We start from the raw sequence: 18,195 nt of genomic DNA on the forward strand, positions 1-18,195 counted from the left end.
CACCTGTGAGCGGATCCACCAACCTCTCTAGGCTGCGGTTCCATTGCTCAAAGAAGGGGCTGTATTTCAGGTGAAGTACTTGGCATGTGAAGGGGGAAGGTGGTGTTAGGGTGGGTGGTTCAGATGGGGAAGATGAGAATCCAGCCGCAGTGAAGACTAAGTGATAAATCCTGTGAGGCTTAAAATGTGCCAGGGATCCTGCAAACTTCTCAGAAGTTGAAATAGTCATAGTCAATATCTGCAAAACAACCTTCCATAAAATATACAAAGGCCCTGGTCCTCATTGAGGACAAATGAATAAAACAGATGTGGAGTTTCCAGATGTGGCTCTTTGTGAGATCAGACATTCCCAAGAAAGCTAAAAGTCTGTAGCTAAGCAGTGTGGTCTAGTGCGCAGGGCACTGGACTGGGTTTCAGGACATGGGGGTTCTATTGCTAGTTCTACTGCTGACCTGCTATGTGACCATGGACAAGTCATCTCTCTCTGCCTCTGTTTCCCTTTTTGGTGTCATAGACTGTAAGCTTTTCAGGGCAGGGACTGTCTGCTGTTATGTGTATGTACAATGCCTAGAACAATGGGATTCTAATGTTGATGAAGGTCTCTAGACACTACCCTCCCTAATATAAATAAGAATAATAATAATAATTTTCAGAGGGTAAAAACCTACTTCTTTTTCAGATTTTTAGTTAACTTTAAACTTGCCCTGTCCATTTGCTCTCCGACCCTACTCAAAATTCTCCTCTCTTCCTGGGACATATCAAACCATTCAGCCAGAAAGAATTTGAGGAATTTAAAGAATAGTAGGGGTTAAAATCAGGTTGCATATGGAAAGTTAGTTATAACCTTAACAAGCTGAACTATATATTAGAAACAACTGGTAAGGTGAACGTCAAGTTCCTCTGGAGCTCAGACAATTTAAAAACCCGACCTACAAACTGGCCAAAGCTGCCATCTTCATTTCTACCATTCCAAGAAATATAGCATCTCCCTGCAATCCACATCGTCTCACCCAAAAAGGGCACACTGCTCCCAGGAGTGACCTCATAGCATCTAGCATTGCCGAATTGCTAATCCTACAATATCAGCATTTCGGGAAGAAGTCAGCCTGGAGCCAGGCATACCCAGGTTTGATGTAACAATGTACTCTACCAGCTTCCATCAGTTTGAGGTGGTGGCTGGGTGGGAAGGGAGGATGCTTGGTGGTCGTTGCTGTAGAATGGTTTAGAGCAGACACACACCTAAATGCAAAATCCAGCTCTTGATTTCTAATCACCCAGTTCTTGGGAGGGAGGGATGTTATAGATCCATGGTTTTGGAATGATATGGGGGACAACTGCAAAATTTCAATCTGGGTTCATGTTTCAAACACCACTTCAAGCCCACTTCTATTGTAGAGACCCTCCCTCCCCCCCAAAATCCCAGTTATCTCCAGGTACTGAGTATTTCAGCCCAGCCTTTTCCACACTTAATAGAAAGTGTCGCTCTTAACAGTGAAAGCACGGTTGGCTTTTAACTGCAATCCTTTTGTGCCCTCTGCTGGCTATTGGTGAAATCAGTATGTTTCGATTTTCAGGAACTAACTTTTTACCAGCTACCTACTGATTTGAATTTTCAGTCCAAAGGGATTCCTTATGGATTCCTTCAGATTCTTGTAGCTGCATGGAGTAAGCCGGTAAGTAAGTATGTTGTCTCTATTACTTTTTCTGGGGGCATGTTGCAGCCAGAGCTGTGAAAGTCAGATTCCTGCAGACTGCAGCCCTGTCTGGAAGGTCATCTTCAGGATTTGGGTGCCGTGTCAAGATGACTGTCTGCGCCTGAGCCACAACAGATTATTCACTCACAGACCCCTGCCACTTTGTCTGTAAGTGCTGCCTAAGCTCCTTTGTGAAGATCTATTCAGATTAGTTTCTGAATGCTGCTTGAGACTATCTGGGTATGGAGGGGTTTTCTTATAAAACAGGCAGCTACTGCCCCAGATTGCTATGAAGTGATCCCTCATTCTGTGGTTGATACTGCTGAAGGTCATTGGTGGAACAGCCCACTTCTTCACCTTAGTGTTGGTGAATATCATTCACGGAACAAACCTGCTTACATTGTTACTGCCACTAAAGATCCCCCATAAAGCAGGCCATATTAGTTGGGAGCATGACCAACAATCACCCATAAAGCATTCCACGTTTTGAGGTGTGAGCAATGCTCACAAATATTATTTGCTAGGAGAGTAACTGATATTTTAATTCATGAGCGGCACATATAATTTCTCAGGCAGTAACTGCACACCATGTGGCTATACCTGGGAAATTCAGGGACTCAGAAGGGCATTCTCTCTGCACATGCCTGTTCTGGCTGGACTGGTGCATTCAGTAGAATCAGCATAGTCTGCAGATTAAGCACAGGACTTGGACTCAGGAGTTCTAAATTCAGCCAAAGACTTGCAGCTTTGCTTATCTTCATTTTGTAGCAGCTGGTACAATTTGCTTCTCACAACTGGGAGAAGCTGCTACTTTTGTCTTCTCTATTTGACAAGAAATTGCTGGAAATGTTCAGCAAGTTCTCACAGTGGCCTTTTCAGTTTAGCTTATTGTTGTATTGGCCATCTGGCATTTAGTGTTGCAAAGATTACTGCAGAAACCTGTAACTACACAGTAGCCAGGAGAAGGGATATTTCCTAGGGCTGATCATCAGAGTTCTCTCTCTAACTCAGAGTTATTATTGGCCCATTTCCAGCTGGATTACCACTGATTACACTCTGCATGCATATTAGTATGAAGTTTATACTAATATTTGAAATCAAGAAATGATACTTCACTTCCCCACTCTCTTAAATCTTGCTTGGGCCAAATGACTGCTATGTTCTATTCTGTAGTAGCTACATTTTAGTGGCAGGGCCATTTGTCTGTATGGGGCCAAATCCTGATCTTCAATATGCATAAGTGACTTTTATTAGCTATTTAATGAAAAGTGAAACTTGGTTAACTCCAGGCTGTTCTGATTTTCAGATACTTTTTAATTTTAATAACCACAAGGTACTAGTAAAATCTGAATTAAAAAACTTTCTATTTTCTCTTTAACTGGTGTTTTGTCTGGGAATACTGTTATTTTGCTGTCAGTGAGAGGTTTGGCAGTGTATGTAAAGGCTGGTGGCTTCATTCATATATATTTGACTCAACCAGCTAGTTAGCACATGGCTAATCCATGAAACCACATGTTCCCCTAATTGTGATCTGCTGTTCCCTACTCCCTATGTTAGTTAGTTATAACTACTTGTGGCTTTTTAATTAGTTCCCTGTCCCAAACAGCTTACAATCTGTTTTACACTATGTATTTGTACAATGTCCCGCTCACTGGGGCTTTGATTCCAGTTGATGTCTCTGGGCATTACTGTACTATAAATAATAATTAATAATAAAACTATAAAATGTCACACATTCCCTGCAGTCTCTTCCCATTAACGGTCTTATTGCCAGTTCATCTACAAGGAAGTCCTCCTGCATTCATAACATACATAAAGCTGGAATGGCTGGTAAATGTACCTTGAAATGGGACCTACTTTGTCTACCATTGTGTCTCCTAATCAAGAGAAGAATGATGGTCCAGTGGGTAACATGCTAGCCTGGGACTTGGGGAATGTAAGTTCAATTCTTTATTCTGATGTAGACTTCCTGCGTGACCTTGGGCGAGTAACTTATTCTCTGTTTGCCTCAGCTTCCCATCTGTAAAATGTATTTATTCTCAAAATACAGGAATGTTTGAGGATAAATACATTAAATGCACTCACTCACTGTGGTAATGGGGGCCATGTAAATACCTAAGATACATAGATGCAACTCTCATCTAGCCCAAAAGCTTAGTAAAAATAAGGTAATAACCATTGGAACAATTTACATATGGTCATGGTGGATTCTACATCACTGGTGATTTTAAAATCAAGATTGGATGTTAGTCTAAACAATCTGCTCTAGGAATGATTTTGGAAGTTCCGTGGTCTGTGTTGTAGAGGAGGTCAAACTAGGTGATCACAATGGTCCCTTGGAACTGGTGAATCTCCCAGTTGTTACTGTTACATTGTCCACAGAAATTTCTGCTGATTTCCTAACTCACAGAGTGTATCTGAGACTCATCATTTGTCAGAATAAAAATGAAAGCCTGATTTTGAATTTTATAACTCTAAAAAATGAACCCATTTTTCAGAGAGTCACTGCACATTTGGCCATTTCAAGACAATTGTTCTTTAGCTAATGAAAGGTAGTCACTGCTTGAGAGAGGAAAAGTTACAGTGTTCTTTCTATTAGTCTTAAAGGCAATTGCCTCTTTGTCTGGATTCACTATTACCTTGGTGGAGGCACAGCCAAACAGTACTCAGACACTTTATAGGTGCTTCAGTTAACAGCAAAGCCTTTTTGTTTGTTTGTTTTCAGTAGTACTTCACAGGCACTGGCTATAATGTATGGGTCATGTTAGCAGTTAGCAATCAACTTACAAGGAAACCACCTCTGTAATTTTTACTCCTTTCTGTGTGACCCCTTCAGTTGAAATAGACGTTCTGATACTATTTCTAAGTGTAGTGAAAGAGTACAGAGGCATGTGCAGTCAAGAACTAGAGATGGGTCCTAACTAACCTCTCACATTCAAATTCCCTGCCACTCCATTTTTGACTGGATTAAATCTGGGTCTGAATCTAAACTTTGTGGCTTGTCTCTAGCAAGAACATAGGAATTGTGATCCCAGAACTAGAAATGATGGCGACAGGCACCATATAAATACATTTGGGAGACAGAATACAACAGTAACCAGTGTTGTGAATAACACACTCCAGTGAAAGATGCTTCAGAAGATGTAATATGAACATAATGCAGCTAATGTTATAATACTGTCCATTTGTGTGTGGGGAGAGAGGGGGGGAAATTCCATCCTGATTCCAGCTGGTGATCAACTTATGCCCTGAAGCATGAGGATTGGAAGCCCTTGCAATTTCATGCTTACTAATGTAACTTCACAACTGGCCCCTATCATTATAATAAGCCAAACCAAAACCTATCTCAGAAGACCCAAAAGAATTTAGAAGAGTTTGTATTCATATCTGAATTTTGCAGCTCTAACAGGAACAATATGAACTGGAACCCAGACCTGAGTAATGGTAAATATCGTTGGTATCTTGTCTCAGACAAGGGGCTAATGACATGCTTCAGATAGACACAAACTCTTTGATGGGGTTGGCAGGGAAGGGGTTAACACTCTCCTTCAGAAGAAGGTCTGTAATGAGTGAGGGGATTTGCTTAGGTACCAGGGCTGGATCAGCTGTAGACAATTAATTAATGCCTCCAATCACACTAGAGGAGAGATGTGGACTGCAGTGTGGGGGAGAAGGTTGTCTGTGAAGAGGAAGGGAGCTAGGTGAGTTTTCCTTGTTTGCAATGATTCATACTTTGACTTGGCTGAAGCAAGCCCTATGCAACACTTTACATTTAGCTGAGGCAAGAGCTATTGGATTTGGTTCTTAAATGGGCAGGATCATCTAGATAATTTTTACAACCACATGCACCTCAAAAGTAATAAAATTCCACCTAGGTGTACAGAATCCTTTCCTGCCCAGATGGCCTTCTGTGCCCCCTTAGTGAACCTACCTGCTCCACAAGAATACCTACTAGACATAACAAAGTTGCAACCTGCTGTCCGGTTCAAATACCAAGTGTAGGGTTCTGTTTATTGCACTGGAAAACACCTAATATGCTCACCTGCAAATGACTAGAAAAGCAGCTGTATTTATAAGGTTTTGGGGACCTGAGAGATCATTCACTTTTAGACAGGTATTGTTATAGTAACAAAATCCACAGTACTCAGAATAATTCAGCTAGGGTATTGCTGGAACTGCTTTGGCTCTCTCAGCCTTAAGTGTCATTCTGTGTTCTTAGTAAAGTTAGCTATGCTTTTTTAAAAAAAAGTGACATTGTAATTAAAACAAATTATAGCATAAGAGGCAAGATAGCCAGTACCAGGAGCTGATGTTTTCCTCTTTAACCATAGCACGCGCAAAGACTGTGCAAACTCCTCACGCTGCTCCCTGACTGTGTGCCTCCTCCAGTGTTGGAGGGATCATGTCCCAGTGCATTGTAGTTCGCTTTCCATGCCATTCAGTTATTGACCTCTCTGAGTTAATGTGGACTGTGGTAGTGGTGATTGCTGTTACATGTCAACATGGGAACTGGACTGAGATAACAAACTACTGGTTTCAGGTAGGCCAGCAAAGTACGGCCAGGAAGGAACAACATTCGACCACTAGTGACCTTAGGTCTAACTTTCAAAAGTGCCCAAGAGAATTAAGACTCTATGTTCCATTGGCTTATGCTCCTAAATGATTTGTGGGCTTTTTTGAAAATTTTATCCCTGGATCTGAGTTCAAGCTCGTGATCTTCTAGAAATGAAATATGTTACTATACAGAGACGATCAGCAAGTCTAAATCTTTCTATTGAAAACAATTAAGTGGTCACGGATTTATTTGGCCCATTTAGGGCGCATTACAGTGATCCTTGGAGAAAAGCATAACTCATGGTATTGCACTAAAAGTGCCATACTTGAGCCTGACCTTTGTCAGACTATAGGCAGTAATATTCCTATCCCACAATCTTTTTCTTTCCAGCCCATGTCTCACCCTCTTCATCCATCACCACAAGCACCTCCTTTCAAAATCCTGTTGGACAGATGTCGCTCCTTACCCCTTTCCCAAAGCACTCCGATGGGGCTGGACCAACTGGGCTGGAGGAGGCGGCTGTTGCTGAGCACTGGTGGTGAGTCGCCTTTCATTTGACTACTCAGATTTGCCTTTTAATCAAAGCAGCAAGGGAAGCATTGGACTAGGGACTAAGAGAGATGGTCTGGAATTACATCTGTCTGTTATAAATCTGGAATTTGGGGGAACAGGTTGCCATAGCAACGAGCTGTAGAGAGTTTAACCCTGACGAATTAGAATCTTCATGTGCATTGCAAATAATGGGTCTTTCCCCTCTTTAATTCCTGTCCCCAGATTTTCATTACCCAAAAGGGAGATGGATGGTGCTCTGAAGTGTAAAAACTTTTTGGCAAACTGTGATTGGGTTTTCACCTCATTTGCTGTACATGGTGATTTCTTCCCAGTTCTGTGTCCTGGACAGTTTTGTGTAATTTAGTAGTCTCTTTGTGAATATTGCCATTTGAGAAAATGAACAATCAGCTAAATTTTCTCAGAGATTCAGGTGGGAGGTTTGTTTGGGAATGTGACATCAGAAGGAAAAGTGCTTTTCGAGTCTGGATCTTCTTTCTGATCAAGAGGAAGAGACTATCAGAAACTTGAGTACAATCTATTATGCTGTGAAATAGTTGGCCAAGGAAAGTGGTACAAGTCCTAGCTCCAAACTACTCTGGAGAAAACATAAGAATGGCCATAGTGGGTCAGACCAATGGTCCATCTAGTCCAGTATCCGTCTTCTAACAGAGGCCAATGCCAGGTACTTCAGTGGGAATGAACAGAACAGGCCATCATTGAGTGATCCATCCCCTGTCATCTACTCCCATGAGAGAATGTACTGCAGGGAACAGTCCTGCACTAGCAGGGAAATGAGCTGGTGATCTAATAAGTGTCTTCAATGTCCAACCTCTCTGATTAGGAAGAATGACAAATAGAGTATGGAGGTTCTTTCCCAATGGGTCAGTATTACTAACACCTGAACATTAGGATTTCTTGGTATGTCCAGGTCAAGAATACCAGCAGTGTAGGTACATCCAAATATGCCACTGATTGCAACCAAGTGTTAATGGGTGGTGCCAGCACAGCAGGTGCGAGAAGAACCAGGGGTGAAAGGGTGAAGCAGCTGCTTACTGAAACATTTCTAGTGTGTGAGTGGAAGTGGATAAGCCTTTTTAAGAATGCAAGTGTTACAGGATCTGCACAATGCCTCTTTAGTTATCATCTTTTAGTTATAATCAGTGCTCACGCTGCAGCTTAGTTTGGTTTTGTTTGTTTGAGAGACTAGAAAGAGAAACATGCACTGCTAAAAATAATAGCAGGCTGACTATGTCAGTGCTGCATTTAGGAAATAGGTTTCAGTGCAATCTCTCTCTCTCCCAGTAATGCTGGAAGAAAATCAGGTTCCCTGTTCAAGCAGCCCTGAATGCAATTCCGTAACTAGAGATGGGTCTGAGACAGAGCCCCAGCTCTAATCATCTCCAAGTCTGGATCCTGATCTGCAGCAAAACTTCAGTTGGGAGTGGGATTGGGTCCATGGCTATGAATTTCACAGTTAGCTTATTACTGGGAATCAGAACAAAACCCCATGTTTTAACGCCCCTGAAGGTTGTTTATGAAGTACTCCAAGATCCTCAGATGAATGGCACAGTAGAGGCACAGCATGGTAGTCTGATAAGAGATGTGTAGGATCAACTATCAGTAGGTCTTCATTTAATTGTGCTATAGAGTAAACCACACCTCCAGGCTTGCCGTTGGAAGGTACCTGTCTGCATGGGGAGCAGTTCATAGCTAAAACTAGTTTAATACGGTCTAGCTGATTCTGTTTGCCAGATGCTGTTATCTTCCAAACTGTATCGCTACCCACTACACATAGATCCATTGTAAGGTAGTGGTGAAATTGATCTGCAGAGTTCAGGTCCAGACTCGTATCTCCACTTTCCCAAAGCTCAGGAGTACTTGGATACAGGGTTTCAACTCATCCTGTCACTGGCCAGTTTCTCAGTCCGGATCTGATATTTTAGATCTGGGATTTTAGTTTGGGCCCATCTCTGAGTCACGCAGCCATCCTAGATTATCATTGAGTGCAACTGCTGTCTGGACTTAGGGGTGGATTGGAAAAAGGGAAATCAATGTTGTATATCTCTCAGGCAAATTTTCCGGAATTCAGCTCTTTCCTTCCTGAAAGGGATGACAGACCCCAGGGAAAGTGAATGAACACTGTCTGTGCTCTGCTCAAGCCATGTGTGGCCTGCTGACTCAGGAGCCTGCATTAGCAGCAGCTGCAGACCTACATGTGGTGCCTTTCTACAGCTCATCTCTCCCAGTGGATATCACTCCAGGCAAGCATTGTGTGAAGGGTGGACTGGCGGAGTGATTCAAACAAAACCATGGGCAATATGAGAGGGAAATAGAGCTCTCTAAACTAGAGCAAAGGCTTCTGCCCAGAACTGTGCTATGCCCATCGGGTGAGGGTTGGGAGGAAGAGCTGGATTCATGATTGATTAGAACAATATAGCTGAATTTAATAAAAGGTAAATTATTCTTGAATCATCTAGTCCTCCTAGTTCATCTGTATCTGCTTAATAGCCAGCTGCACTTCAGGTATTGAATCCTTAGGGGTGCTCAGTTGTCTATAGAGTCAAGTTCAGACTTGGTGTAAGCGGGTGCAATTCCATTGAAGTGCAATTGTTTCCATGGGTGGACTGGCCTAGGATGCTTGGGATGATGAAAACATCCTGGCTTCTCTGGTACTCCGCCTTTTAATGGCCTGTTCTTGTTTTGCGTAGATTAAAGGAGCAGTTGCCACTTCAAGGTGTGTATCATGTTGCAGACCATCAGGGCTGGGAATCCCAGATTTCCAAAGATGTATAAGAAGTGTTTTAGAACATATGGTCCTTGAGATACCAGACCTTTAATAACAATGTATTCAGATTATATTCTTCCTGAGCTTGTGGAATAACATCCTGGCCTGTGATCCAGTGTGTCTGCCCCTACCTGCCTATACCAGATCTGAATTTGGCCCAAGCTCTTAAGTTATGTCTGAATTTCCATAGCATCCAAATTCGGATACTTTACTTCCATCTAGAGAGTATGAATTAGGCACAGAAATAAATTCTCTTTTTTTTTTTTTAAAGAAAAAAGTAGAGCTTGAAGGAGTATTTTCACACTGTCTTGTTTCTTTCATTCAAACAGAACAGTCCTCACCCCACAGACTGAGCCAGAATAGGGTGTTTATCCTTTAATTCCTTTTTGTGTGGATTTTGTCCTACAGCTGAGAACGACCTTGGTTCAAAGACTCTGGAGGTATGCAGAGATGACAGGAATGGTGGAAGGAGATGGAAGCCCTTGAAGCCTGGAGCTGAACAGCTGCTAGTCAATAAAGTAAGGCATTTTTTGAAATATGTTTTTACCTGCTCTAGTGCTGGCATTTGTCTGGTATGTACTTAGCCTTAGAATCTGACAATATGCTTTAGTAAAAGATTCCAGAATCCAGTTTCTGTAGCAGCAGATTTTGTAATTTTATAATTAGTGCAAATTATTTTATGGCAATATAAAGATTGTAGCATTAACCTTTTTTGCCCAGATTAGTTCCCATTAGATATAAATCAGAGGCTTTACAACCTAACACAGGGCCTGGGCTCTCCCTTCCTTTTGGCTGAATATTCCTTGCAGATGGGGGGAAACTGTGTAATTTCAAATTGTCTGTAGTTCTATTACCATATGTCCTTTGGATTAATTATTTTCGCTATCTCTGTGACATATCTCTGTGTTGGTCCTTTCCAAAGTGTTTTGCAAATACAGATGAAATCCCTTTTACTTTTGACAGTATACTCTCCAAACTCATTAGTGAAACCCACTCGGGTTGTGGGGACTAGTCTGGATCTTTGTCTTGGAGTTAGAAAGCTGTGGGCAAACTATAAAGAAAATTGGCAAAGAGCTGTGCCAGCATTCCCCGATCTGCATATCACCACATCTCCGGCTCAGAATTCTCTTGGTAGCTGCCTCATGCTATACCTTTGCTTCCTGGAAGTCAGATTCACTACATGAAATTCGTTGTGACGCTTGTCTTTCCTGAGCCTGGCTCTGGGAGGAAGCCCTTCATTGGGAGCGGAAGGCGGTCAGCACATGTCATGAGAGGATCTTGGTTTGCCTTAATCATGAGCCAGCTACATTGCTAATCCTTTTTGTACTGTACATTGAATGGTCCCCAGCTGGTGTGGGGAGGGGAAGCTGCTTTTTAGTGATCAGATGGGAGTCTCAGAAATAGCTTTAGACAATATGTAAGCAAATCAATTTAGGACCAGAATCAATCTGGTTCTTGCTTATGTTTGCCATGGTGGGGAGTAGGGTAGCTGGAGCTTTCCTCCATGAACTTTCTGCTATGTTCAGGCAGGATGCACTTCAATTGCTGTATTGCTGATTGTACTGTGTGTACTCTGATGTCTCACTGATTTCAGCATGATGCTCATGTGGATGACAGCGGCAAAGAAGAGCTTTTGGAGAAAGAGCAGAAAAGAGAGTTAATTTACCACGCACAGGGCTTTCTTTTCAGTGGGGTGAGCAAAGGATGGGCCAGCACCCATGAACACCAGATTTCCCAGTTGGGACCAAAAAGGGAATTACAGTACTGACCATTTACAAGGGACCTTGTTTTCATGCTATTTCCAGCCCAGATTTTGAGAGAGAGTGAGAGAGATATTGACCTGTAGTGGCAGGGCCCAAAAAGAGGATAAAGCATCCTTGTACTAGTGTTCGCCTATAGAATGCTAGTCTGAGCTCTCCAGTTACGTCTGCTGTCACAACACATGAATTCTTTACACCCAGAAGTTTAGGTGTTTGGGTAAATAGCTGAATATTTGGGTACTGATCCAAACTAAGCCCACTCTTGCATGTTGCCTGTTACAATTTCCCCCACAGCTGCTGCCTCCCTGCTGTGTCTGTACAATTTTATTATGCCGCTATGTAATTGCCCTTCTTTATCTGATCAGATGCCTTTATGAAACATGATAGTTAAAGAGGACCGTACTGCTTTATATCTGGTTTTCGTGATAGAAATGGTTCACTGGTGATAACTCATGTTGACTACTCTGATTTCCTTGTTTGGGATGGGTTCTGCAGCTTTCACTGAACACATGCAGGGAAGGGTTATTGGCATTTAGGAGTCACTGTTAGCCCACGAAAGCTTATGCCCAAATAAATTTTTTAGTCTCTAAGGTGCTGCAAGCACTCCTCATTGTTTTTGCTGATACAGATTAACATGGCTACCACTCTGAAAACTGTTAGCTTTTTGCCTTGACTATCACCTTCAATTACTTCTTTATCTAGTGGGCTGAAATATAATCCATAGAGAAGAATCACATTCATTTAACCAAGAGTCAGATCAAGATGGTCAGCCCTTAATTTCTGCTCACTTCCCTCAGGATTACAGTCTCTTCCCAGAGGGGTAATTCTGTAAGGAGATCCTCCCACTTTGGTAGACAGCGTATCTTTGGCATTAATTGGATGCAGAGTGTACATGGAGCTGAAAGTCTCTGCCAGGTAATGAATACATACAAATCAAGAGCAGAAGCATGATCTGGTAGTAAAAGCACAGAGGTGGGCATTAGAACACACCTCTGTTCTATCCCTGACTCTGCCATTAACTCACTATGTGACTTTGGGCAAGTCACTTCACCTACCTTTGCTTCAACTTCCCTGTCTTTATGGTTAGGATAATACGGGTTTACTACTTTGTGTGTGTGTGTTATATGGCTTAATTTGTTAAATCTGTGAAGGCTGTGAGATCCTGAGAAACTCAATTGAGGGGCAAAGAATTATTGTAATTGGAGGGCCAAAAAACCTGAAAACTCCTTTCTTCCCAGAGTTTGTGGCTGTTTGGCCTATTACAGAGGCAGCCACAAAGCTCCGATCTGGATTAGAACTTTGTGTGGTGCCCAGAGTTGCGAGACTTGTTACAGAGGTGTGATGATAAGCTCCCTGTCCCAAGGAATCTATAATCTAAATAATTTAGAAACCTGTTGTTTAGATTCAAGGTTCTGGTGTGAGCTCCACTCTAATTATTATAGCAAGCAGCACTAACCCAACCTGGTGGTGAGAATGTTGTTACACCTTTCACCTAAAGCATGTGAAATATACACAGCTGTGAGATTCACTAACTGCAACACTTTTGAACAAACCTAGGGCTGATTCATGGTCTTGATGCGAAACCCTGCCATTTTAAATATTTTCTTGTGGAATTTCCAGGTGTGAAAGTAACAGGGTACGACCTTTATGGATATGGCTACACTATAATTAAAAAACCATGGCTGGGCCGTGCCAGCTGACTCTGTCTCATGGGGCTCAGGCTGTGGGGCTGGTTCTTTGCAGTGTAGACTTCCAGGCTGTTGCACTGACTCTGTGAGGTGGGAGTAGGGTGACCAGACAGCAAATGTGAAAAATCAGGACAGGGGCTGGGGGGTATTAGGAGCCTATAGAAGAAAAAGACCCAAAAATCGGGACTGTCCCTATAAAATCGAGACATCTGGTCACTCTAGGTGGGAAGGTCTGAGAGCCTGGGCTGCAGCTCAACACCAGAAGTCTACAGTGCAGTGAAAGAGGCTCGGAGCCCTGTAAACCTCAGTCAGCTGGCACAGGGCAGCCGCAGGTTCTTAATTGCAGTGTAGACATACCCTATGTGACTGAAAAGATCAATGAACCTGTAAGTGAATCCACCAAGTATCCTTGTCATCGAGTGGTCCAGTGTCATGACAGAGGAGGAATCCCTCACCCTCTTCATGGGGCAGCAAGGGCTGGGAATGCGGAGGAGGGAGCATGCTCAGATACCAGAGATACAGAAAGGGAGAACCCCCTCTTGGTTGTATTAAGTGACACCCATCCCTTGGCTGACACATAAGTTAGCATGGATGGATTTTGGAGCAAACAGAACCTCTGTCAGTGAATTAGTGCCTCTTGGGATGTGCCACTTGGTGATGTGCACACGGGACTCAAAACTGCCAACTACTAGCAATTTGCCATCTCGATAAAATGAGCCAACTCCAACAGAGCTATTGTCTGTGCACTGGAGCCAGCCAAGTGCTGAATAAAGAAGAACAACAATATTTATGGGGAGCTGCTGTTATAGATAGCGATATATTCTGTTGTATGCTACTCAAGCCCTATCAGAGAACGCCATCAGCTGTATTATATGATATGCAACATTACCATATTCAGGAGCTGGCTCTGAATGATGCATGCCTGTGGTCAGCCAAGTTTAATAAATCAAACTTTCTTAACCTATTAAGAACAGGTCTGCACTCAGCAGCCTTGGTATTTGTCACTGTTGTGATAATACACATTCCTAGTGTGACACTGTGATTCTATTGCTATAGTTCTATCTCTAACATGCCATGGCACAGAAGGTTAGAGAGATTTACCAGGAAGACTTAAACCTCATTTTAAAAAATACGTCTGCTAAACATTACTATTAATTACTTGTCCTTCAATAGCATTTATAGGCTGTCATCAAAGATCAGGGCCTCATTCTGTTAGGCACTGTGCACACACAAAAGAAGAGAGTCTGTATCCCAAACAATCTGAGCAAACAGCCCTGTTTCCAGTAGGTAACTAGAGAGCCCTGCCGAAAGTGGATTAAAATGAAAAACTCAGCACCTTGACCCTAAACTTTCATCTCAAGTCATGCAAAAAACATTTCTGTGGTCCAGGAAAGCTTGGTTAAGAAGCTTTTCCATCCAATTGAATGACATAAAGATGAGATTCTGGTGCTGGAAAGGTTAATGGACCTTTGAACTTCCTTTTGATGAACAAAGAGACCTGGCTGCCAGGGTCAGAAGCAGAAGTGCCAGAATATTATGTTGTGAGAACTGCTAGCCCAAGAGATGCAGATAACTCGGAGAAACAACATTGGAGTGCTAATCAAAACACCTTCGAGATTTGCTCATCTCTGCAATTAGGCAGCTTGTCACTTAGGCTGAGTTATGGGGAATAGCCAGGGGTGCAAAAGTTGATCAGGGTTTATAAATCAGATCCACTGAGTTAAAGGAGGCGAGAGTGGGATTTACAATCACAGATCCCAATGGCAGCATTTCAAAGCCTATCCATCTCTCATCTCCTGAGCTCAGAACTTCAGGGCTGTAAATCAAATCCTTGAGAGCCAGAAAATCTTGGCAAGATTTGTAAATCTGAATTAAGATTTGAAGGGTTTTGGATATCTCTTGTCAATCCATTTATTTATTTATTTCCAGGTAGCTGGAAAGGCTTGTAAATCAAAACCACAGGCCCAATTCTGGAAGAAACTTTGCCTAGTTTCCATGCTGCGAATGGCAATTTTTCAGTTCGAGAGCAAGAGGTTGGGTCAATGTAGCATCAGCATTAGTAGCACCAGTGTTATCTTGGTCCTTGGAGGAATGGGGACAGTGCCAGAAAAATTAATGAATGTCACTGCAGGCCATCGAGGGCACAGTGCTGCTAGTGAGCAGCGGCCCTGGGAACCCCAAGAGGCTGCTGTGTGGAAAGTGCAGGTTTTTGAAAATAGAGCTGCACTCCTCTGCATTTTAAAAACACTGAGTGTGTTGTCTGGGCAGGGGAATGACCTCTCTTACCTCCAGATTATAAGCCGGTTAAGTGCTAAGTGCCTTGTCCAAAGCCGCCTGAAGTCAGTGAACATGCTCCCATTCACAAGGCTGCCAAGTATCACACACACATCTGGAAACCTGACTGGATCCTCATGCATCTGTAGGGATGCCCTTGTAGTTGCTACTCCCAGCAGCCAAACAGCCTTCCCTCTCGCTGCTCCTTCTGTTGCGTCTGTGCAGGGAAAGAACAGGCAGAGAAGGCATTGATGGCTGGTGGGGACAGATGAGTTGGCTCCTCCTCCACCCCCCAGCTACTCCCTACCTAGCCTCAATAGTTGTCCTTTCTCCAGAGCGCCCAGTACCCCCTTCCCCTCCCACCATGCACTGTTGAGGCAAGGGGAATGTTTGTAAGGCTGGAATCGCCTCAGAACTCCAGGCTGGGGTAGGGAAGGCTTGTTGGGGTAGATCCACACAGGTATTTAAGCAGCTACACTCCAGACTTAGGCACCTAAGTTTTAGGCTCCACTGCAATCCACAGAACTGCTGCCAAATCTGTAGGTACCTAAACTCACTCAGTGTAAAAGATCCCTCGACACCTAGGTGTTTTGTGTTGGGGCATGTGCACTGCTGCCTGCTTATAGGTGTCCACATGCCGAACTCCCGCCTAGCCTCAGAGCAATCAACGAACCAGGAGAGGATAAGGTGGAAGAGTGCCTATCTCACATGTGGGGCCTGATCTGGTAGGTGTGCGGAAGGTTGCCTAATGGATCAGGACCAATTTAAAATCTGACCAGAGGAGTTGTTAGCAGCCATCTTCTGGCTCTTAGTCAGATCACTTGGATGTGGGAGACTCAGAGTCTAGTCCTTATACTCCAGCCACTCTTTAATTATTTATCCACAGTGGAACAGCTGTAACAGGAGGGACTGAGAATATCCCCCGTGTTTAGACCCCGTTCAAATCCTTTCTCCCACTCTCGCAGAGCAGGGACTAGAACATGGGGTGTCTCAGGTGAGGATGGGGTGAGAAAATGAAGTCCAGGAGGTGTTAAGGATCTTACCCCGGCTCTCACAGTGGCAGAGCTGGGAATGGAAACCAGGTCCTCCGAGTCCATGTCTTGTCCACAAGGCCATTCACCTGCCTGAATTGTACCTGGCAGTCATGAGAGGGGTGTGTGAAGGGGATTTAACTACACTTTTCTGGATCTTCATTAATTAGTGAGATTTCTATTTTGTGGGCACAGGTTCAGGTCAGTCCTTCCTTTGCTGGAACTGCTTCATCCTGAATCTCTAAAGCCAGCTGTATTTTAGTACCCTGGTCTTGCCCACCTCCCTACTCCTTCCTGTTGGCCTTTGATGCATCCTAATAAAAAGGATTAAAGCACAATCTTTTGTGCCAGGCAAAGCTGCGGTGTTGAGTATTTAAGGGGGAAATCTTGCATCTGCATTAGGGCCAGTTTCTTTCTTGTCCCCTGTGCTAATAGCAGAGAGTATGCAGATCTGATGCAAAAAGGTGTTGAATATTCAGAAAGGCTTGCTTTTCTCTGACAAGCAACCTATTTCTGCAGGCAGGAAGGGGACTGTAATGGCAGTGATGGGGTACATGTGAGCCAGATGCCTTATGTGAAGCATTCCCAGGCTCCCCAAAGTTAATTCCATATCAGCACATTTATGAGGAACAGGAAATTCAACCAAAGTGCTCTCCAGGAGAACGGAATGAAGGGAGGGTTGATCTGGGTTTTCTCCCAATGACCCCATGCAGCCATAGCAGGGAGCTCTGCTTGGTATTCCACACCAGCCATCAGGAACAGTATCCCCAGTAATGTCACGGCAAACCTGGTGGCTGAACTTTGTGACTTTGTCCTCATAGAATAGAAGGGTGTACTGTCTTCCGGGGGCTAAGATACGGGATGTAGACCTGAGGTTGAAAAGGATCCTAAAGGGAGCGGGAAAGAATCCCCTAATTATCCTTCATGTGGGAACAAATGATACGGCTAGATTCTCGCTGGAAAGTATTAAGGGAGACTATGCTAGGCTGGGGAAGACGCTTAAGGAAATTGAGGCTCAGGTGATCTTTAGTGGGATCCTTCCTGTTCCTAGAGAAGGGCAACAAAGATGTGACAAGATTATGACTGTCAACAGATGGTTTAGGCAGTGGTGCTATAAGGAGGGTTTTGGGATGTATGGCCACTGGGAGGCATTCACGGACAGAGGACAGTTCTCTCGGGATGGACTTCATCTGAGTAGGGAAGGAAATAGACTTCTAGGATCAAGGCTGGCACAACTGATAAAGAGAGCTTTAAACTAGGAATTAGGGGGAGATGGTTGGGAGATGTCCAGGTAATCTCCACGCCAGATTTTAGCATTGAGAGGGAAGAAGACGAAGTAAGAAAGGATACAGCCGTGGGTAGGAGAATGTATACAAGGAGTGAGGGCGGTGTGGATACTAGTCTAATAGGTTATACTGGCTGTAGAATGACTCTGCCTAATAGGGTACAAAATGTGAGCGAGGCCAAACAGCAAAAATTAAGATGTTTGTACACCAATGCGAGGAGCCTAGGTAACAAAATGGAGGAACTAGAGCTACTGGTGCAGGAAGTGAAACCAGATATTATAGGGATAAGAGAAACATGGTGGAATAGTAGTCATGACTGGACTACAGGTATTGAAGGGTAGGTGCTGTTTAGGAAAGACAGAAGCAAAGGTAAAGGTGGTGGAGTAGCATTGTATATCAATGATGAGGTAGAATGTAAAGAAATAAGAAGCGATGCAATGGATAAGACAGAGTCCGTCTGGGCAAAAATTACATTGGGGAAGATAACTAGTAAAGCCTCTCCTACGATAGTGCTTGGGGTGTGCTATAGACCTCCGGGATCTAATTTGGATATGGATAGAGCCCTTTTTA

At 43.4% G+C, this 18,195-nt stretch overlaps 1 protein-coding gene across 6 annotated transcripts in view; it reads left to right on the forward strand.

Moving 5' to 3' along the window:
* The window catches only part of ARHGEF9 (Cdc42 guanine nucleotide exchange factor 9), a 314,624-nt gene that overhangs the window by 55,899 nt on the left and 240,530 nt on the right, over positions 1–18,195 (forward strand). For all 6 annotated transcript variants that reach the window (XM_038416958.1, XM_043492310.1, XM_043492311.1 and 3 more), the window contains exons 3-4: positions 6,640–6,787; positions 9,995–10,104. In XM_038416958.1, the coding sequence (XP_038272886.1) occupies positions 6,640–6,787; positions 9,995–10,104 (258 nt within the window). The remainder of the gene's footprint in view (positions 1–6,639; positions 6,788–9,994; positions 10,105–18,195) is intronic.

Source organism: Dermochelys coriacea, chromosome 9 (assembly GCF_009764565.3).
Source record: "Dermochelys coriacea isolate rDerCor1 chromosome 9, rDerCor1.pri.v4, whole genome shotgun sequence".
Lineage (NCBI taxonomy): Eukaryota > Metazoa > Chordata > Testudines > Dermochelyidae > Dermochelys > Dermochelys coriacea.